Source organism: Bufo bufo, chromosome 9, assembly GCF_905171765.1.
Source record: "Bufo bufo chromosome 9, aBufBuf1.1, whole genome shotgun sequence".
Classification (NCBI taxonomy): domain Eukaryota; kingdom Metazoa; phylum Chordata; class Amphibia; order Anura; family Bufonidae; genus Bufo; species Bufo bufo.
Genome location: NC_053397.1, coordinates 183,493,157 through 183,516,544, shown reverse-complemented (window position 1 = coordinate 183,516,544; position 23,388 = coordinate 183,493,157). Strand labels below are relative to the sequence as shown.

The 23,388-nt window shown below is 45.5% G+C and overlaps 1 protein-coding gene across 1 annotated transcript in view; it reads left to right on the top strand.

Annotated features, from left to right (window-relative positions):
• FGD3 (FYVE, RhoGEF and PH domain containing 3) overlaps nt 1–23,388 on the top strand; it is a 274,220-nt gene that overhangs the window by 162,026 nt on the left and 88,806 nt on the right. The window contains exons 2-4 of the mRNA XM_040407699.1: nt 699–857; nt 10,462–10,645; nt 17,762–18,341. Coding sequence (XP_040263633.1) covers nt 699–857; nt 10,462–10,645; nt 17,762–18,341 — 923 coding nt within the window. The remainder of the gene's footprint in view (nt 1–698; nt 858–10,461; nt 10,646–17,761; nt 18,342–23,388) is intronic.

Genomic DNA, 23,388 nt, shown 5'->3' with positions numbered 1-23,388 from the left:
AGATGTGATTCAAAGAACGTCAATCCTATTTTCACATTGAATACCGTTTTACGTGCGCGTACTATTGAGCGGCTGCTTACTGTTACCACATATGAGCAGTTCACCTTGGTTATAGGACTTTCTTGTTGTTTTTATATATTTTTATATATTTTTATATGTTTTATAATGTGTATGTAGAATACATTTTTTTAAATAAATTTTTGAGTCTGTGTAGAACCAGATATTTGTGTGCCCTCCAACAGACACATTATCTAATAATCATAATTTTTTGACAACTTGGGGTCAGCTGCAGAGAGAGCACCATCTCCATACCTGCTCAACCGGTGGAGCCACTGTAATACCTACAATTATTTATCATTTCAGACTATTTGCTATTTGGTTTGGTTGTAGTTGCCCCGCAGGGATCCTGCAGCATAAACACTTCATATCTAAGGTCTGAAATGCGTCAGCACGGCATGATGGATTTTATTGGATTTATTTATTAAAGCCTAAGAATTTTAGCTGCCTTCTTGGACTCAGGAATTTATATATTTCTACCTAAGTGGAAAGGGTATGGCGCTACCCTAACTGTCTCCGACCCCTCTTATCGGTGACTACTTAATTCTGCAGCATTGGTGTGTTTCTATACTGGGCAGGATTTTACATAGTTTTGGTCTATAAATCAGCTCAAGTGTTACTTTTATTTGTCTTTTTTTTAGGATGTGGCTATACCACTTTCCAAGTTAAGTGTCATATCGAATCAAGTCAGTTTGGAAAGACTCAGCACACAAGCCCAGTACCATGTATTCAGCAAACTGGAAAGAAGCCACGGGCAAAAGCTCCTCCAGTCAGAAAGTCAAATCTAGAAAAACCTCAAGGTTGGTATTTAATCTGTTGTGATGTGTTTTGACATCCCATTAAATGTCATTTTTTGGGGGGAATCAAACCTAACCTAGCTATCACATGACATTATATGCAATGACGTAACGCTGTGTAGGGGCTATGCATTTTACTAGAAGTGCAGAATTAATTTCTATAACAATACAGCTATGTGTGCTCTTATTACATTATTGTGCAATTATTGTGAAACTCCATTACATTTACCTTTTAAGGTATGCGTTAGAATACCTTTGAACCCCAACATGTATTAGGGCATAAAACCCCTGCACCCCCAGTAGCGACCTTTATCATCTCTTATGTTCATCCTATTCTTCTCCATGTCATTTGCAAAATGTCAAAAGTAGAAAACTAGTTTAGTGCTCTCATTAGGCCCCTTGCAGACGAGCGTTCCTCCCGCAGCGAATCCCCAATGCAGTTCCCGGCCTGACCTTCCAGCGCTGCCAGGGATCACATAGCATTATATTGATTTATGATGCTATGTAACCCTTACAGTTCTGGAATGTATTGGATAACACTGGCATAATGCTGCCAGTGTTATCCAATACATTCCAGAACTGTAAGGGTTGCATAGCCTTCTAAATCAATATAATGCTATGTGAATCCAGTCAGTGCTGGGAATTCAGGCTGGGTGCTGCGATGCGGACTCGCTGCGGGAGGAACGCTCGTCTGCAAGGGGCCTTAAGGGCTCATTCAGACGACCGTATTGCGGAACAGGTGCAGACCCTTTCATTAAAGCATGAGCATGAAACCAGTTTTCTACTTTTGATATTTTGCAATGTCAATAATTTTGCGGATGGGTGCCGACCCCATGGGGCCGCAAAATATGCGGACAGCACACCGTGTGCTGTCCGCATCCGTAGTTCCGTTCTCCCGCCCCACAAAAAAGATAGAGCTTGTTCGCAATTGCAGACGAAAATAGGCATTTTCTATCGTAGTGCCGGCCGTGTGCAGTCCACAAAATGCGGAACGCACACGGGCCGGGATCCGTGTTTTGCAGATCCGCAATTTGCAGACCGCAAAACACTACGGTCGTCTGAATGAGCCCTAAGAGAAACAAAATAAGAGTTTTGCAGGTTTGATACTATTTAATGGCTAAAAAAAATTGAAGTAATGATGTTAAATAGCGAGCTTTCAAGACATCACCAGTGCCTTCATCAGGCGTCCTACAAGAATGTATGAAGAAACAGCAATATAAAACTACAGAGACATGGGGGAATGAATGCACATTTGAAATACAACAGAATATCAAAGATCTTGAGAATGAGTCCTTGAGTATCTTACAGATAAGGGGTGTGATAAGTTTTATGGTCTCTAAATTTATGTTATCTCAGAGACCTGGTGCCCAGACTATGTCTATAGAGGACTCTAGATCTTGTAATGTGTCATAAATCCTGGGGACAAATTCAGTCCAGTATTCAAAGTGTCAAGCAGTGTTCTACATTTCTATTCCCAAATTCTTCTGGCTCTTTGAGATTTGAAATTACCTTTTTAATATGAGAACTTTCATGTGTGCCGGGCTACAGAAATGCTTCGCATCAGAAAAGTGTAGCTTCTTCTCTTTAATTGTGTGGTGGTGGGTCCTCATCTTCAAGGTATTCTATGTATTTCAAACTAGAACTTGGATCTGAATTCATTTGTAATTGCGTGTAATCAAAAATTTGGTATGAATTTAGTATGTGCCACCTGCTGTTTGCTCGCTGAGGTGGACGCGCATGCTCAGCTCAATCATTCAACTGCCACCAGTTGTATCTTCTGTTAGAAGCTGGGATAATTACAAGTAGAAAACTGCTGCAGAAAGGACACAACCCCCGAGCTGTGATAGGGAGAGAGATGCAGCAGAAAGGACATGTTCCTGAGCTGTAAGATGGAGAGAGAGCTGCAGCAGAAAAGCATGCCCCCTGAGCTGCCAGCTTAAAATAAATGTAGCAGAGCATTTGGATAAATGAATGGAGAGCTCTCTGGACCATGTGAGGTACAGGCTGGTTCTAGCTTTGTTAGAAATGTCTTGTCATGTACTAAAGTGCATTCGGAAAGTCTTCAGACCCTTTCACTTTTCCCGCATTTTGTTATGTTGGTCCCTGTGCTAAAAAAAGAAGAAAAAAAAGTTTCCCCCAATGGTTCTGTACTCAGCAACCCATAATGACAAAGTGAAAGCAGAATGTTAGAAATCTTTGCTAATTTATTGAAAAGGAAAAAAAATAAAATCTTGCACTGTCATAAGAAGTATTCAGACCCTTTTACTCAGAATTTATTTGAATCATCTTTAGCAGCAATTAGAGCTTCCAGTCTTCTTGGTTGTGATGCCACAAGGTTTGCATTTTCAGATTTTCTGCCATTCTTCTCTGCAGATCCTCTCAGGCTCTGTTAGGTTGGATGGGAACTGTCGATGGACATCCATATTCATGTCTCTCCAGAGATGCTCGACTTGGGTTCAAGCCAGGACTATGTCAGGACTCTGTCTGGAGCACTCAAGAGCATTCATAGACTTGTCACTAAGCCACTTCTATGTTATCTTAGGCTACTTTCACACTCGTGTTTTGGCTTTCCGTTTGTGTGATCCGTTCAGGGCTCTCACACGCGGTCCAAAACCAATCAGATTTGCCCTAATGCATTCTGAATGGAAAAGGATTCGCTCAGAATGCATCAGTTCGCCTCCGATCAGTCACCATTCCGCTCTGGAGGTGGACACTGTGACGGTATCATCCGTGTCACCGTCTAGTATTCCCTTCTCCCCTTGAAATAGCACAGCCAAATAATCCACAGAGCAATAAATCGCTATTATTGCTAGTATCGCTGGTATCGCCGGTATCGCCAAATAAGTCTATACATTAGCCCAAGCTGAATGCTAGAAATACTTTACTAGAAGGCCTCACATTGAAAAAATACAATTGCTTTTATCCCCTGCTCCCATGCAAGGGAGACACCCACAACAAACATACATTAACCCATAACACAAAGGTTACAACCCACATAGACTCCTCCCCTCTGCTTGTGATATAATCATGGTACACCATGGTTAACATAATCAACACAGGCAGGAGAATACACATTGCCCTCTGTCCTGAGAGACAATCGAATTACAACTCTGTTGTCTCCAGGACAGAGGACATTTGCCAATACACACAGAGAGACAATGGAACAGACATCACTTACTCAAACATACAATGTCCCACCCTTTACAATACACATAGACATTTAACACATCCCAAAATGGCACGAATTAGACCAGGAATTCAAAAGTTAGAACAAGTCTCTTTGGCCTGGCTGTACTCATGGCTTTTCTGCACAAAACCGGTGCATACAACAAGGGACCATAATCACATGGTAAGAGGCTGGCAAGTAGTCCTCTCCAAGCACTCGTGGCAACCTCAAAAGAGGGGAGTTTGTCACATATCTTCCCTTTTGGGGTTAAGACTAAACAGGTATCTGACCTCCTGTCGGTCAGTACCTAGATTAGTCGGGAAGCCCACCCACAAAGAAACATTAGCAGAGTTGCCCACCCACGGTAAATAGTTAACAGGGTAGCTCACCCACCAGGGACTGTACTGGTCTGTAGGTCCCAGGTTGTGGTGAAACAGATCCGCATCCTCAGTCTCCCTGGTGCAGCTAGGCAAACCGCTGGGGCTACTTGGGGAACAGCGGCCAGCGGTGTTCTGTACTGATGCCAGCACTTCTGCTGGGGCGAGGGGGGTGCAAGCAAGTCCTGTAACAAGGGGGTCGGTGGAGCAGAGGCTAGCGGCGCTCTGTCCTGATGCCAGCTCTTCTGCTGGGGTGAGGGGGGTGCAAGCCAGCCCTGTAACAAGGGGGTCGGTGGAGCAGAGGCTAGCGGCGCTCTGCCCGGATGCCAGCTCTTCTCCTGGGGTGAGGGGGGTGCAAGCCAGCCCTGTAACAAGGGGGTCGGTGGAGCAGAGGCTAGCGGCGCTCTGCCCTGATGCCAGCTCTTCTGCTGGGGTGAGGGGGGTGCAAGCCAGCCCTGTAACAAGGGGGTCGGTGGAGCAGAGGCTAGCGGCGCTCTGCCCTGATGCCAGCTCTTCTGCTGGGGTGAGGGGGGTGCAAGCCAGCCCTGTAACAAGAGGGTCGGTGGAGCAGAGGCTAGCGGCTCTCTGCCCGGATGCCAGCTCTTCTGCTGGGAAGGGATCAGTGGGTATCGCAGGCTCATCCCCTGCCCCCAGAACTCGGTTGGAGGGATCAGTGGGTATCGCAGGCTCATCCCCTGCCCCCAGAACTCGGTTGGGAAGTAGCTGGGAAGGGGAGGGCTCGCTTACCTCCTCCTCCTGGTATCCCTGCGGAGATGGCTGGGGATCTGGACCGACCGTCCAGCATCCCTGTAGGACTGGCACAGAGCCCGCGGTCTCATCTGCGCCCGTGTAGAGGGGTTTGTGTTCCCCTTTTCCCGGTATCTCCGGCTGCTGGTGGAAGGTGAGGCCGGTTGCCTCTCCTCCCCAGGACTCTGGTTGCTGTAGGGCAGAGGGACCCAGCATCTCCTCCCCCTGGAACTCAGGTTGCCGCTGGGGAGAGAGACCAGTTGTCTCCTCTCCCTGTGATATGCAATGCCGCTGGAGATCTGGGCAGGCGGCCCAGCATCCCTGTAGGGCTGGTAGAGAGACCTCGGTCCCATCTCCACCTGCCATCTGTGGGTCCTCCCAGGACAAGTCAATGAGGTTGCTCACCTCTGAGGTTGGTTGGACAAAAGAGGGTATAATTTCCAGGCAATCCTCTGGGCTGAGGGATGGTGGTTGAGCTAGGTTGAACAGTTGACGGTAGCTCTGCTCCAGCTCCCACTCCATGGTGACTAGATGCATCAGGTCTGGCCCAAGGTCGTTCGCTCGGTGAAGGTCCAGCTCGGTTTCTCTGATGTCGTGGATGTCCCAGAACCGACATTCTGTGGGGCATCCAAAGTCATCGCCCTCATCAAAGGCTTCCCACAGTAAGCCCGGACCATTATAATCCTCTCCCTCCGGCAGATAGTGGTTAGTCATCCATGGGTTGCGCTGGGTGGCATACCACTTTAGTGCCCGGTACGCTTTGTCCAGCCACAACTCCCTCCAAATCAGGGTCCACAGTTCTGTCACCCACTCAGCCAAGGGTTGCTCTCCTAGGAAGGGTGACCGCAGGGCCACGAGTACTTGGAACCTCTGTTCCTCACCGGGAAGGCTCTCTCTCCGCTGCCGCTGTACCTCCTCTAAGGCGTCATACCACAGCCCCTTTCGAGTGGCATCTCTGTAGTCCAGTATGCCCTCCTCTGATAAAGGCCCATCCTGTTGGGCCAAGTACTGCTGCAACCTCCAGTGAAACTCCTCTTCCATGTTGCTGTGGATAGGAACGCTGTCCGGTAGCTAGCTCTGTCCCTTGAGCTCCTTCAAAGCCAGGGTCGCTGCACGAGTGCCAGCATTGCCCTCCATGCACCATACACTAGTGCCTTCCTTGAATCCTCTGTGCAGGGAAAAAGAAGGGAAAATCCCACTGCTTGCCACCAGTTGTGACGGTATCATCCGTGTCACCGTCTAGTATTCCCTTCTCCCCTTGAAATAGCACAGCCAAATAATCCACAGAGCAATAAATCGCTATTATCGCTAGTATCGCTGGTATTGCCGGTATCGCCAAATAAGTCTATACATTAGCCCATGCTGAATGCTAGAAAATACTTTACTAGAAGGCCTCACATTGAAAAAATACAATTGCTTTTATCCCCTACTCCCATGCAAGGGAGACACCCACAACAAACATACATTAACCCATAACACAAAGGTTACAACCCACATAGACTCTTCCCCTCTGCTTGTGATATAATCATGGTACACCATGGTTAACATAATCAACACAGGCAGGAGGATACACATTGCCCTCTGTCCTGAGAGACAATCGAATTACAACTCTGTTGTCTCCAGGACAGAGGACATTTGCCAATACACACAGAGAGACAATGGAACAGACATCACTTACTCAAACATACAATGTCCCACCCTTTACAATACACATAGACATTTAACACATCCCAAAATGGCACAAATTAGACCAGGAATTCAAAAGTTAGTACAAGTCTCTTTGGCCTGGCTGTACTCATGGCTTTTCTGCACAAAACCGGTGCATACAACATGGGACCATAATCACATGGTAAGAGGCTGGCAAGTAGTCCTCTCCAAGCACTCGTGGCCACCTCAAAAGAGGGGAGTTTGTCACAGACACCAAAACACTGTCTGCAGCGTTTTGTTGTCCGCTTGACGAAACTGAGCCAAACGTTTTCTCTGACACAATCTGCCACAATAGGAAACGGATCCGTCTCCCATTGACTTTCAATGGAATTCATGACTGATCAGTCTTGTCTATGTTACAGATAAAACAGAAACCGATCCATTCATGACAGATGCACGCGGTTGCATTATTTTAACTGATCCGTTTTTGCAGATCCATGATGGATCCGCCAAAAACGCGATTGTGAAAGTAGCCTTGGCTGTATGCTCAGGGTCTTTGTCTTTTTGGAAGTTGAACCTTTAGCCCAATCTGAGATCCAGAGCACTCTGAATGAAATATTTATTAGGAATATTTCCGTGCTTTGGTCTATTCAGCTTTTTTTGGCAAATGTTTATGTGTATTTAACTGAGGAGAGGCTTCTTTCTGGCCACTCTGCCATAAAGCCCAGATTAGGGAATGCTGCAGTGATGGTTAATCTTCTGGAGGTTTCTGCCATCTGCACACATCTGCAGGATCTTTGGAGCTCAGTCAGATTGACTATTGGATTCTTGGTCACCTCTCTTACCAAGGCCTTTTCCCCCAAATACTTAGTTTGGTAGGGTGGCCAGCTCTAGGACAAGTTTTCCATGTAAGAATTATGTAGACCACTGTGCTTTTGGGAACTTTCATTGCCGCGGAAAGTTTTTGTACCCTTCTCTAGACCTTTGCCTCCACACAATCCTGTCTCTAAGCTCTACAGGCAGTTCTTTCCTCCTCATGGCTTGGTTTTTGCTCTGATGAGCATTATTAGCAGTGAGACCTTATATAGATAGGACTGTGTCTTTCTAAATCCTGTCCAATCAACTAAATTTACCACAGGTGGACTCCAATCAAGGCGTAGAAACATCTCAAAGATGATCAAGAGAAATGAGAGGCCCCCAGAGCTAAATTTCAATGTCATAGCAAATACTTATGTCTATGCAAAATGTTAGTTTTTCCTTTTTTTAATAAATTTTGCAAATATTTCTAAAATTCCTTTTCTCGTGAAGGGAGATTGCAGACTGATGGGGATTTTTTTTATTTTTTTATTTTAGCACAAGCTGATAATATAATAAGAAGTAAAAGGATCTGAAGCCATTCTGGATGCAATGTATATGATGAACGATTTTCAATAAAAAAATAAATAAAATGAATCATGATAATGTGTTAATACAGTGAAAATTACACACACTAGTCTAGATGCACTTCTCTATGTGACCTTCTCTGCATATTACTTATTAATTTCCTAACTGTAAGCCATTGACATAGCTGAAAACTCTTGCTCCTTTTATCTCATCTGTTGTTTAGTCCTTCCGGTAGATATTGAGTTAGAGCTCAGCAAATGCAAGCACAGAAGGAAGTAAGGTTGACGGTGGTTAGCCGCAAATTTTCAGAAAACTAAGTGTATGTGTGGGAGGGACAAGGGATATGTAAGCAGATATACAATTCCATGTCTCTGCACATTTCTGACATGCCGGGTAAAAGGAAGGGTCACAAAGAATTAATTCCAAGCATTTAATCACAAGATCGCTTCCAGCTAAAATTGTCTGCATAGTACATAATGCTAATGGAACTTTAGCATGAATACAGAAAGGGGCAGATTGGCCATAGACCTTACAGGGAAATTGCCCGGTGGGCCGATGCCCAGGAGGCCGCCCAAGCCCTTCACACTGCCGTTGGCCGGGTACATAATGAGCTCTCAGCGCTAATTAATGCTGTGAGAATCAGGTACTCATGTACCCAGCCAGCGACCGCACATGCCCGCCTGAATTAAACTGCTGTTGCCCCCCAGCTCTCCTCCTAAGCCCCCTGCACCATATCTTAATTAGAGACAACTTGAGGATTAGGACAGAAAATTACATCTTCTGATGGTCATCAGAGTGGTTCAGATTTTGGGGCAATAACTTGTGCTGCACTGTAGTATATGATGGGATGATATATTGCTGACTCTGCCTGCTTGTGTTGCCCGCCTACAGAATGGGGCCACTTTCAGTTCCCAGTCCACCCCTGAATACAGACATACTAGGTTATTTAAGGTTGGCTAACTTATAGGATTATTACATAACGATTATGTCCCGGTTACATGTATTATTGTCTTATGTCAAATTATTAGAAATTATATAGGACTCCTCAGGGGCAGACTGGGAATTTAAAGTAGCCCTAAAAAAATAAAATAAAAGTGGCCCCATGTTGTAGGTGGACCCACGTTGACTGAAGGTGGGACCAACACGAGTAGGTGGTGTACAGGGCAGTATATTGTGCTGCACTGTGGTATTAGGTTCTGCAGGAGAAGTATATTGTTCTGCACTTGGGGTTTGGCTCAGCTGGGGCAGTATACGGTGCAGAACAATATACTGCCCTGGCAGAACTTGTCCGGACGGTGTTAGGTTATTATCTACCTGGCTGGCCCACTTGTTATCCGGTCACCAAAAATCTTCTCTGTAGCGTCTATGGCCAGTTCGTCCCTGGGACTCCTAGTGGATGTTAATGAATATAGCGGCATCACTAGTTTTCCTGGACTACTGCATGCCTAGTTTTGCAGCAATATGAAGGTGTGGTATATATCTTTGGATATCTAGACAGATCTGACACCCAAGCTGTGCAGTGGCAAAGGGGCTCAGTAGGCAAAGAACCCTAATACTGTTTGTTTTAATTGGGCTATTCCCATCTTAGACATTTGTGGCATATCCACATGCTACCTCTGAGACTGGCACTTATCTCCAGAACAGAGATCCCCCGATACAACAGTTTCTGTGACTGCCATAAAAGTGAATGTAGAGAGATGTGTACATGGACGGCCATTTCTCCATTCATTCTCTGCCCGGATGCCGTCCTACTAGGTGGGACAGGGGTTAGGGGACCTCCATGCTGGAGTAAGACAGGAGTCCCTGAGGTGGGAACCATTTCTTCAGACATTTCTATGTCTACAGTGGGTATACTCCTTTTAAAAGCAGCTTCTTACTCTCTATTAGATTTCATGTAAGGGACTGGGCAAATGACTGTGGATTGTAAGAGAGATATTAGGAGGACCTCCATGATAGGCTGATGGGGAGTAAGGGGCCCATATACTGTTCTTGCTATCTACTTGAGAGGCTGCTTTACCTCTGCACCATGTCCGCATCATATTATGTGTGTATATGTATTTTTTTGCATTCCTGGATGTGTTTATTGGCACATAGATAACTTAACCTTGCTTCAGGGAAGCATGCATTGATTGATGAGTCTCAGAGCTTCCCTGTGGCAGTCTACCTGCGTACGTCTATCACACATGCTAAATGACATTGACCAGTGTAGAATGCTCCAGAAAATGTCTGTATAGCAAACACTGAATCCAAACCTTCATGTCATTCATGTCATTCTTTTTTTGATCAGTACCTCCTAAGCCAGCTCATCTTATATCAGCGGGACAAAAGAAGCCTGGCCCAAAAATCCCTCCAGCACCCTCAAAACCATTGCCATCCATACCTAAAGTCACCAGAAGACCTGGAACACGAGAGCGGAACCAGACTAACACCTCAGATATCAGTATTCTCATCGCAAAGTTTGAGAATTTCAGGTGAATATAAATTCTATGTTGCTCATTCACACGTTAGTCATGTATTTCTCATCACTATCTTTGAGTTTTCAGGGTTATTGGATTATGGCATTATGTAGAGTTGATTATAATATTCTGTTACATATTCTATGTATAACTTTTAAGGCAACCTTCCATGTTTGTTTGTCATTCTACCCTAATGTCCTTTAGACATCTTCTCTGCCAATTAAAAATGGCTTCCATTGAAAAATTAGAATATGCATTAAATAACTAATTGTCATTGATACATCTAGAGTGACCGTTTCTTCCTGTCTTTGCAATATAATTTACCATAATATACCACCTCTGAGACCTGCAGTTATCACCTGTCACTACCAGAGCTTTGGGACGTTCTCACAGCTCTGTTTCTCCACCCCTGTGATGATGTCACTACTAGAGCTGGGAGGCGTTCTCACTACTCTGTTTACTTCTGGTTTCTTTCACCACAGCTGTCCTTCATGTGTTTGATTTCCCCCTCTTTATATCACCCCTCCTCCTATGTTAGGATGTGGATTATAGTTCTCACTTCAGTTGTGGCTCTAGCTTTGGTTTCTTCACTTGTGGCTATCAGTCCACTGGACCTGTGTTCTGCTGCAGCTAGCACTCCGGATTTTGCCAGCCTGTCCTTGGATCCGTCTTCTCTGCGGCTACAACACCTTCAGCTAAGTCTGCAGACATTGTTGTATTCCTGTTTGTTTTCTGACTGGATCTGAGGTGGCCACGGTTCCCTCCATATACTGAGTAGGGCACTGGTGGCCGTGCCCCTTCCACTATTGTAGGGGTTACAGTGGTCATTAGTCTTAGGCACGTGGGCATGCCTCGTTCCGCCTTTTGGATCCGGGCATGTGCTGTAGCAGAATAGGGAAAGCGTTGAGGGTCGGACAGGGGTCACCCTTTATACTCCCTAGTTCTGGGTCCAGTCAGTTGCTCTGTACTGTGAATTACTATCGTTGCTCACATACACCTGTGACATTATAATCCACCAAAACCGTCCTTTTTGACATGGATCCGCTTTCTGACCTGGTTGACCGCATGCAGGGTCTTTTTTTGGAAGTAGCGGATCTCCGTCAATCTATGATCCAGCTTCAAGCATTGGGCCCTGCTCCGGCTCATGGAGTCTGTTGCGAGCCAAAGGTCTCACTTCCGGAGACGTTCTCCGGGGGCAGTGAGAATTTTGTTCGTTTCAGAGAGGCATGCAAACTCCATTTTTGCTTGTGTCCCCACTCTTCTGGTAATCAAGAGCAGAGGGTGAGGATTGTCATCTCCCTGCTCAGGGGTAATGCTCAGACTTGGGCTTTTTCGCTGCCATCAGGGGATCCCTCCCTTCGATCCGTGGAGGGATTTTTTGTGGCCCTGGGGCAGATTTATGATGACCCGGATCGTGTTGCTCTGGCCGAATCTAACCTACGTGTTTTATGCCAGAACAAACTGTCTGCGGAGCTTTATTGTTCTGAATTTCGGAGATGGGCAGCTGATTCGGGTTGGAATGATGCTGCACTCCGGAGTCAGTTCTGTCATGGTCTCTCGGAGAGATTAAAAGATGCGTTTGCTTTCCATGAGAGACCAACGTCCTTAGAGTCTGCCATGTCATTGGCGGTACGCCTTGACAGGCGTCTAAGAGAAAGAAACGAGACCTCTCTGTCCAACCATTGTCAGTCTAGGGGCAGTGGTGCGGACTCATTCAGTGTGCAGGGGCCTCATCCTGTCTCGCTCCCCTCTGAGGAGGAGCCCATGCAGCTAGGTCGACTTGCCCCTGATAAAAGAGGATTTAGTCCTCAGAGTATGGTCTGTTTTTGTTGTGGGGGAATAGGTCATTTGGCAAATGTTTGTCCGTCTAGGAGATTCTTGAACCGTACTAAGAGCGATAATAAGAGAAAAATCTCAAAAGGTAAATCATCGAGTTCTGCTTCATCTGCTACTTTGGGCAAAGTTGATGTAGGATTTGATGCTTTTCCTCTGACCTGCAGTTCCCGTTTTCTCCTGTCTGCCAGGGTGGCGCTAGAGAGCAAGGTCATTTCTTGTGAGATTTTTGTCGATAGTGGAGCGGCCGTCAATCTTATTGATACTCAATTTGTAGCCATGCATGGTTTTCAGGTTTGCACATTAGATAAAGATATACCTGTTTTTGCTATTGACTCTGCTCCACTCTCACAGAGATCTCTGAAGGGCATTGTTCACAATATCCGGCTAGCTGTAGGTGACACTCATGTGGAGGATATATCTTGTTTTGTCCTTAACGGATTGCCGTCTCCTCTAGTTTTGGGGTTACCCTGGCTCACTAGACATAACCCCACTATTGATTGGCAAGGAAGGCAAATAAATGAGTGGAGTGATTTTTGTAGAGAGAATTGTCTCACAGCGACTTTTGCAGAGGTGTCTACTAAAACGGTGCCATCATTTCTCTCTGATTTCTCGGACGTGTTTTCCGAGAGCGGTGTTCAGGAGCTACCTCCTCACCGGGAGTTTGACTGTCCCATTAACCTCATTCCCGGCGCCAAGCTGCCAAAAGCACGCCTCTACAATCTCTCACAACCGGAAAGAATCGCAATGCGAACTTACATCTCCGAGAGTCTCGAAAAGGGGCATATTCGTCCCTCAAAGTCACCTGTGGCCGCGGGTTTTTTTTTTGTTAAAAAGAAAGATGGCTCTCTGAGACCTTGCCTAGATTTTAGGGAGCTGAACCGTATCACGATTCGCGATCCCTATCCCCTTCCTCTGATCCCGGACCTCTTCAATCAAATTGTTGGGGCCAAGGTGTTTTCCAAATTGGATTTGAGAGGCGCGTACAACCTGGTCAGGGTCAGAGAGGGGGATGAATGGAAAACGGCCTTTAATACCCCTGACGGGCATTTCGAGAATCTCGTTATGCCTTTCGGCCTGATGAATGCTCCGGCCGTCTTTCAGCATTTTGTTAATAGTATTTTCTATCATTTAATGGGGAAATTCGTATTGGTATATCTTGATGATATTTTGATTTTTTCCCCTGATGTTCAGACCCATCAGGATCATCTTTTTCAGGTTCTGCAGATTCTGCGGGAAAATAAATTGTACGCCAAGCTGGAGAAATGTCTTTTTATGGTATCGGAGATTCAATTTCTGGGTTTTCTCCTGTCTGCTTCTGGTTTTCGCATGGATCCCGAGAAGGTCCGTGCTGTACTTGAGTGGGAGCTTCCTGAGAATCAGAAGGCATTGATGCGCTTTCTGGGTTTTGCGAACTATTACAGAAAGTTCATTTTGAATTATTCCTCTGTTGTCAAACCCCTCACTGACATGACAAAAAAGGGGACGGATTTTTCCTCTTGGTCGGAGGAGGCGCTTGCAGCCTTTTCTAAGATTAAAGAAAATTTTGCGTCTGCTCCTGTCTTGGTGCATCCCGATGTTTCCTTACCTTTTATTGTTGAGGTGGATGCTTCCGAGGTGGGTGTGGGTGCGGTTTTGTCCCAGGGCCCTTCCCCTGCCAAGTGGCGACCCTGTGCCTTTTTCTCTAAAAAACTCTCCCCGGCAGAGAGAAACTATGATGTGGGAGATAGGGAGTTGTTGGCCATCAAGTTGGCTTTCGAGGAATGGCGCCATTGGTTGGAGGGGGCCAGGCACCCTATCACCGTTTTTACCGACCATAAGAATCTGGCATACTTGGAGTCGGCCAGGCGTATGAATCCGAGACAGGCCAGATGGTCTCTGTTCTTCTCCAGATTCAATTTTGTTGTTACATTCCGACCTGGGATAAAAAATGTGAAGGCTGATGCTCTCTCTCGCTGTTTTCCGGGAGGAGGAAACTCCGAGGACCCGGGTCCCATTTTGGCGGAGGGGGTAGTTGTTTCTGCTCTATATTCCGATTTGGAGGCCGAGGTCCAGGCTGCCCAGACTGAGACACCTGCCCGTTGTCCTTCTGGGAAGTTGTTCGTGCCTCCTGAGCTACGTCACAAACTCTTTAAGGAGCATCATGATACGGTTCTTGCTGGTCACCCCGGGAGTAGAGCCACGGTGGATCTCATTGCTCGGAGATTTTGGTGGCCGGCTCTTCGTAAGTCGGTGGAGGGTTTTGTGGCTGCTTGTGAGACGTGCGCTCGCGCTAAGGTCCCTCGTTCACGGCCTTCAGGTTCCCTTCTCCCGTTACCCATTCCTTCCCGTCCTTGGACACACCTGTCCATGGACTTTATCACGGATCTTCCTCGTTCCTCGGGGAAGTCGGTGATCCTGGTGGTGGTGGACCGTTTTAGCAAGATGGCTCATTTCGTACCTTTCCCTGGTTTACCCAATGCTAAAACGTTGGCGCAAGCTTTTGTCGACCATATTGTTAAATTGCACGGCATTCCCTCTGATATTGTTTCCGATAGAGGCACGCAGTTTGTGTCCAGGTTCTGGAAGGCTTTCTGTTCTCGCCTGGGGGTTCGGCTGTCCTTCTCTTCTGCTTTTCATCCGCAGTCGAATGGTCAGACTGAGCGCCTCAATCAGAATCTGGAGACATATTTGCGCTGTTTTGTTTCAGAGAACCAGGAGGATTGGTGTTCATTTCTCTCTCTTGCTGAGTTTGCTCTGAACAACCGTCGTCAGGAATCTTCTGATAAGTCACCATTCTTTGGTGCATATGGGTTCCATCCGCAGTTTGGTACATTCTCGGGAGGGGCTCTTTCTGGTTTACCTGAGGAGGAGAGATTTTCCTCGTCTTTGTCTACCATTTGGCAAAAGATTCAGAGTAATCTTAAAAAGATGAGTGAGAGGTATAAGCGTGTGGCTGATAAGAGACGTGTGCCTGGTCCGGACCTGAATGTGGGTGATCTGGTGTGGTTGTCTACTAGAAACATTAAGTTGAAGGTTCCCTCCTGGAAATTGGGTCCCAAGTTTATTGGGCCTTATAAAATCTTGTCAGTCATCAATCCTGTTGCCTTCCGTCTTGATCTTCCACGGGTTTGGAAGATACATAATGTATTTCACAGATCTCTCTTAAAACCATATGTCCAGCCCACGGTACCCTCCTCTTTGCCTCCTCCTCCGATTTTGGTTGATGGCAATCTGGAGTTTGAGGTTTCCAGAATTGTGGACTCTCGCATGGTCCGCGGTTCTCTTCAGTACCTCGTTCATTGGAAGGGTTATGGTCCTGAGGAGAGGATGTGGGTTCCGGTGTCGGACATTAAAGCCACTCGCCTCATCAGGGCATTTCATAGGGCTCATCCTGAGAAGGTGGGTCCTGGGTGTCCGGAGTCCACCCGTAGAGGGGGGGGTACTGTCACTACCAGAGCTTTGGGACGTTCTCACAGCTCTGTTTCTCCACCCCTGTGATGATGTCACTACTAGAGCTGGGAGGCGTTCTCACTACTCTGTTTACTTCTGGTTTCTTTCACCACAGCTGTCCTTCATGTGTTTGATTTCCCCCTCTTTATATCACCCCTCCTCCTATGTTAGGATGTGGATTATAGTTCTCACTTCAGTTGTGGCTCTAGCTTTGGTTTCTTCACTTGTGGCTATCAGTCCACTGGACCTGTGTTCTGCTGCAGCTAGCACTCCGGATTTTGCCAGCCTGTCCTTGGATCCGTCTTCTCTGCGGCTACAACACCTTCAGCTAAGTCTGCAGACATTGTTGTATTCCTGTTTGTTTTCTGACTGGATCTGAGGTGGCCACGGTTCCCTCCATATACTGAGTAGGGCACTGGTGGCCGTGCCCCTTCCACTATTGTAGGGGTTACAGTGGTCATTAGTCTTAGGCACGTGGGCATGCCTCGTTCCGCCTTTTGGATCCGGGCATGTGCTGTAGCAGAATAGGGAAAGCGTTGAGGGTCGGACAGGGGTCACCCTTTATACTCCCTAGTTCTGGGTCCAGTCAGTTGCTCTGTACTGTGAATTACTATCGTTGCTCACATACACCTGTGACATCACCAGAACAGAACCACCTCATGTGTGGCCACCCTCGGCTCACTGCTATGGGAGTTCTGACAATACCAGAGCACACTCACTCTGCTGGTTTCGGAATTCCCATATAGATGAATGGGCAGCATGCTGCGCAAGCACAGTGCACTCGCTTTTCCTTTGGGGGCTCCGTTTTAAAGATAGGTACGGGTCTCACCTCTGGGACCTGCTACTATCTGACAATGATGGCATATCCTAGTGATATGCCATCAGGTCTGAGATGGGAATACCACTTTAACACCAGTTTGTTACTCTGTGAAGGAATAACAAAGGAACAACAAAGCATTCTAGGAACTGATGCTCGAGAATTATGTCATGTTGAGTACAAGTACAAAATAAAGAACACAGTTCAGAAGTGGTGCCAGGTCCTCTTTAATTTGCATGGACATAAGTTATTTGAGTGCATACACACTAATACGGCTTTAGTCTTTCTGATACCATAAGCCAATACCAACCCCTCCCCCTTCATAATTTTCATAGAAAAAATTATGGGGGACATTTATCAAACTTGTGTAAAGTAGAACTGGCTTAGTTGCCCCTAGCAAGCAATCAGATTCCACCTTTTATTTTTCACAGCCTCCTTGAAAAATGTAAGGTGGAATCTGATTGGTTGCTATGATAAACTAAGCCAGTTCTATTTTACACCAGTTTGCTAAATCTCCCCCTAAGTTTGTTGGTACAACCATGTGTCAAGAATAATAGAAATAAATAATGTTGGCATACTTCCATTTCTGTGATGTCCCCTATAGTTCTGGTGTCCATAAAATTGCTAGAGGACACAAGTAGTCCTGATGTGGGCTAAATTTTGATATGATTACAAGCTTTTAGGGCTCATGCACACAACCATAGCCTGTTTTGCGATCCACAAATTGCAGATCCTCAAAACACAGATGTGCGTTCCGCACTTTGTGGAACGGAACGCCTGGGTCATAATAGAACAGGCCTATCCTTGTCCGTAATGTGGACAAGAATAGGACATGTTCTACATTTTTGGAGATGCCACAGAATGGACATACGGATGCAGACAGCACACGGTGTCCACATATTTTGATGCCTCATTGAAGTGAATGGGTCCACATTCGACCCGCCAAAAATGCGGATTGGAAGCGGACAAAAAATACGTTTGTGTGCATGAGCCTTTGCATATTACACCGTGTTGACATGAACAACATACCTGTCTTATAATTTTTTCAGAAAACCTGTAAAACCTTTCAAACCGAGCTATCTGAATTCAAAGTTCAAAATGGAACCTGGATCCGGACCTTCCAAATGCCCTCGCTCATCAAGGAACGATACGGCAGTCGAGGGAGGATTATCTGCAGATGAACAGAATGGACCAGATGACAATGATCCTGCCATATCTCACAGCCCAGAAATGTCAAACTCTGAGAACATCAAATTTAAGGACTTGGGCATCACTGACATCAACAGCTGTGGAGAAAGTTCATCTGTACATACAGTGGAGGAATCAAACAGAGAGAACGACAACGAGGACCTAACAGTAGATCAGAACGACAATGGTAAAATACCCAACCGAGACAGTGGCATTGATAGCCCCTCATGTTGTGTAGTAGAAGAGGTGTTTTCTAATGATGAGACTGTCGAGTCAAGAAAGCTCATGTTACCTGTCGCAGCTATTGAAATGAGAACAAGCACATCTGGTGACCAAAAGAGGGACTCAACTCAGGATGAAGATAGTGACATGGACGAAGGAAGCAGTGAGGAACATGAAAGCACAGAACTGACAAAGCCAGAGAACAGTGAAGCCACCAAGGTAAGCGTTGTATGTATATGCCTGAAAAGAAACATTTATTTTTATGTCATCCTAACTCAGCAATGTTTATGTGCTGGTCTTTTTTTCATACCTAATGAGGGGACAACCAAACAGTAATAAATGCTGCTTGGAACCTATGGAAAGCTGGTCATCTAGCTTAAAGGGGTTTTCCAAGTTCACAATTTTGATGACCTTTGCTTAGGATAGGCCATAAAAATCAGACTGATGAAGGTCTAACTCTTAGCACCTCCACCCATCAACTGTTTGAAGAGGTCTTGATGCTCATGTAAAGCCCGAATCCTCTTCATTGTTTACGTGGGTCCGTCTACCTGCACACCCTCTACTGAGTTATGGTGGAGCAGAGTATTGCAGCTTCGTCCAGTTCATTTGAATGGAACGTAGCTGCAATATCCTGCTTCAATGCTACGAAGTAGATGGCGTGCAGATAGACAGACCCATGTAAACAATTAAGAGGCTACAATACTTTTACAAGTGCCACGGCCCATTCGTATAGCTGACTGGTGGAGATGCCAAGAGTTGGACTTCCACCAATCTGATATTGATGGCCTGAGCTGAGCATTGACCATTAAAATTCTGAAACTGGAAAACCAGGCCATCAATATTCTTAACCCATAAAACCCCTGTAAGGACTCATGCACATGAATGTGTGCAGCCCGTGCCCGTATTGCGCTTTTATTACAGCTGTGGACTCATTCACTTGAATGGGTCCACAATCCGCAAGATACAGAGCGGTGCAGAGCAGAGGCATGGAGCAGAAGCCTGCGGAATCACTACAGAGCGCGTCATTGGAATTTCAGTCCATGCCTCCGTACAGCAAAAAAATAGAACAGAGGACAGAGTCTTGCATATCGAAGACCAATTCAGGTGGATGGTGAATGGTTGTGCTAACGGAGGGCACACGACCGATGTCCGTGCAATGCGGACTGCTATTTGCGGTTCGTGTGCATGAATCCTAAGACTAGGAAGAATAGGATCAGCTGGAATGCAGCAAACAGTGGGACTGCGCTAAGTAGATAATCGACTGTAACTGAGCGATGACTCCATACAAGCCTAGTTTCGATGGCCTATAAAATATGAGATCGCAGTTAGAATCCCAGTTCCACTGCAACTGAAGCTCTACTTTAGCTGAACTTGTATGGGCTGGTTTTGCTTCTCCTGAGTCAAACGATCAGGCACAGTCATAGGGGGTGGAAAACTGGGAAATTGTATAGAGCCTCTAATTCTAAGAAGGCCCCCAAAGACTGAATGACCAGTGGCAACTTCTGGGTGCAGCACGTAAACCTTCACAGTCTTGAGTCACCAAGGAGTTTACTACTAAGGCTACTTTCACATTGGTGCTGCAGTCTTCCGGCAGGCTGTTGCGGCGCAGAATTGGCTGGAAAAAAAAAAAACGCTATGCGTAGCGGTTTCTGTCCAGTCGTTTCTCTGCATTTTTGCCGCATCGCAGCCAGATCTCCACCGGATCCCATTATAGTTAATGGGGCTGGTGTGCATTCCGGTAGCTCCGGCAGTGCCAGATCCGGAGAACTTTGGCAGCCTGTTGTCTGCTGAAACTTGTGCTGCAGATGTGAAACTAGCCTTACCCCTTCACTATTTAGGCGGTATTATTTGGAGACTCAACAGCAGTTTTATTTAGGCATTGAATGGAACGCTTGAGTGAAAAATATATGGCAGGGTTATGTGGGCACTACATGGTAGTTTTTGCATACTGTATGAAGATATTGTTTAGAAACTGTATGACGGCATTATATGGGCACTGAACAGCAGTATTTTTTGGGTATTCTTAGTAAATATTACTGTATATAAAAAAATTTGGGCGGTATTTGGATGTAAATCTTCAAATAAAAAGTCCATCTGTATCTGTGTGTCTATCACTGATCGGTTTTATGGCATGCTGTTTATTTGGAGATGGACCATCATTTGTACTCACAGATGCTTTCAGCATTATATCTAATCCAGTGCTGGTCCTATGTGACTTATGGATGATCTGAGCTCTATAAAGTTGTCTTATATCAGTAATATGTTTTTTAAAGAAAATCACAAGGGTCCGTGCATCTTCTTGAAATGACCCTGCTGCACACATTACAGTTGTAATTATGATGGATATATTGATTACAGACAGGAAGTAAAGCCAATAAAATATAGGTTGTATGTACCATTTACAAGACCCCATTGATTTGATGGTCTTTGTAGAACAGTGAATCCAGCTAATTGTTTCTGTAACAGTCCTGGGACATTAGGGTCGAGGGTTAGTTGGTCTTTAGTTGAATCTATTCTTCCTTCCGTCTGTACAGAATATACTGTAATTGGCCATATGAATACCTTTTATAATTTTTTGATTAGTAGTAATAGGATTTGCAGAGGAGCTGGGATCACACATTGCTGAAGTGATGTCGTTTTTCTGGATAAAAAGGACTGTGGCACCATGATCTGATTGGCTAACACACATTGTATCACTGCCAATCCAATGTTGATGGGCAATCCTAAAGATAGGTCCTGAATGTGGTATTCTCTGAATACTTTGTTAAAGGCTATGGACACATTTGCACAGATTTTTTTTTTTCATTACTCGCTTGCCTCCAAGTTCAGCCAAGTCCTTCAACAAGATGCTGGTGCTGCAGAATCCAACACCAATCCATTTCTTCGACCTCAGCATTAGAAATAGCAGCAGGGAGGGGGAAGAGTTTATACACAGCGGATCGGAGTGTGGAGAGGGGTAACAGTTCAAAGAGTTGCAGCTCACACAGTACGTAGATAGAGAGGAAAGTGAACACAAGGCAGTTTGCAGGGGGCAGACAGCAGGATCCTAGACATACATGCTAGATCTGTATTACTGGTAGGGAAACACTCAACTATGAAACATCTGAAAACAGAATAATAACGTGTTTGCAAATAGGTGTCCATAGATTTTTTTTTTTTTTTTGGGGGGGTGGGGGGGATTTGCTCCACATATTGAGGATCAGTATAAGGGGGCACTCTCATGACCATAACTGTTTTGTGTTTCACAAAACACAGATACCAGGCATGTGCATGCCATATCACAGTGCAGACCCATTGACTTCAATGGGTCCGTGGTCCGCATTTGCGGCAAAGCATAGAAGACGTCCGATCTTTTTCGGCATTGCTTTATGGATGCGAAAGAACACGGAAGCCCTTCATTGGGGTCCTATTCCTCCGATCTGATGGAACGGTATATCAGGCATGCACTCCATTCATTCTCTCTGGGTCCATCGGAAGTAACCACACTGTTCTATCTCTGGCAGTCCCATACAGAATGAATGGAGCGGCAGGGCACATGCCTGATTTGCCGCTCCATCAGATCGGGGGAACGGGAACCCTATTCTCAGGATTGGTGGAAGTCCCAACGGTCAGACCCCCGGCAGTCAGTTAGATATCATGAGATAACATGCACAATCCCTTTAATACACTTATTATCATTAATTCTGTTTGGTTAATCTATTTCTATGAAATCACTGATTGTACCGAAGGACTATTCCACCCTCCTCCTGCTGACTGCAGCTTTACCTCAGTCTGTAGGGAAAAACCGCTGACTACAGATTACTGTAAAGATGATGATCCATTAGTTAAGGCCTCTTTACACTGCTCAATTGAGCAGACAATTGTCGAGAAGGAAGCGTTCCTTCCTGAGAATCTGCTCCTCAGTGAAGGAGACTGTCGCATTTACATGCAGTGATCTCCTTCACAGTATGGGGAGCAGTGATCGCTAATGATCGCCGTACGATCTGCCAGCAAACGATGATTTAGGTGACTGCGTAAAAGATCCAATTACCCGATGAATGAGTGTTTTCCTCGTTTTCCATCGGGTAATTGGCAGCACCTTTATGCCCTTTCACACGAGCGTTTTTTCTGCGCGTTTTTTCTGCGCGGGTAACGTGAACGCATAGCACCCGCACTGAATCCTGACCCATTCATTTCATTGGGTCTGTGTACATGAGCGTTTTTTTTTCACACATCAGTTCTGAGTTGCGTGAAAAACGCAGCCTGTTCTATATTCAGCGTTTTTCGCGCTGCCCTGGCCCCATAGAAGTGAATTCACGCATTGCATCCGGAAGCAAGTGCGGATGCAATGCGTTTTTCACTGATGGTTGCTAGGAGATGTCTTTTGTAAACCTTCCGTTTTTTATCACTTGCGTGAAAAAGGCATCAAAACGCATTGCACCCGCGCGGAAAAAACTGAACGACTGAACGCAATCGCAGACAAAACTGACTGAACTTGCTTGCAAAATGGTGCGAGTTTCACTGAACGCACCCTGAACGCATCCGTAGCCAATCCGTATCATTTGTGTGAAAGAGGCCTTACACATGCAAATAATCTTTTGCTATTGTGCTTGAGAACTTTCTACGCCTGGTTTAGGCGTAGAAAATGGTCTAAATGTAAGACGGCAAGGAAGTTGTCTTACATTTAGAAGTGGCGGTGAATCCGCTGGAGTTATGTAGAGGCTCTTCATAACATCATAACTTTGGCGGATCCACCGGCAGCATAGGGCCTTAATAAATTTACCCCATAATTTACATTGAAATACAAAATGCTCCGATTAATATGTCAATTTTCCTTCTAGCAGATGCTTTTCATCTAGGGCTACCTATAGGAACGAGTCCGCTGTTTCTATAGGTAAATCCAGTCCCTTGATCCCATCACGGTTGTTCTTGGTGCAATTATTACCTCTATGTGACATCCGATAGACAAAATTTGGGCACGTTTTTTGTGGCTCCTAGTAAAATTAAGATAACATTTTTTTGTAAAAATTAAATACGTTATTACCTTTATATTTTCAAACTGGTAGCGGTGCATCTTTTGGACTCCTAAATGTGAATGGCGCCAACTGTTTTCTTCCAGTTCTGATCACACAAGGCTCAACTGAGCAAACATCAGGAATGTGTAATTGATTTTGGAAAGAAACTGTGCCACTCGTGGTGCAATTAAAATTAACAATGTAACATTTACATTCCTTTAAATGAAACAATTTGCCAATGTTAATAGTCTTTACCTGCGTCCACTAATGTG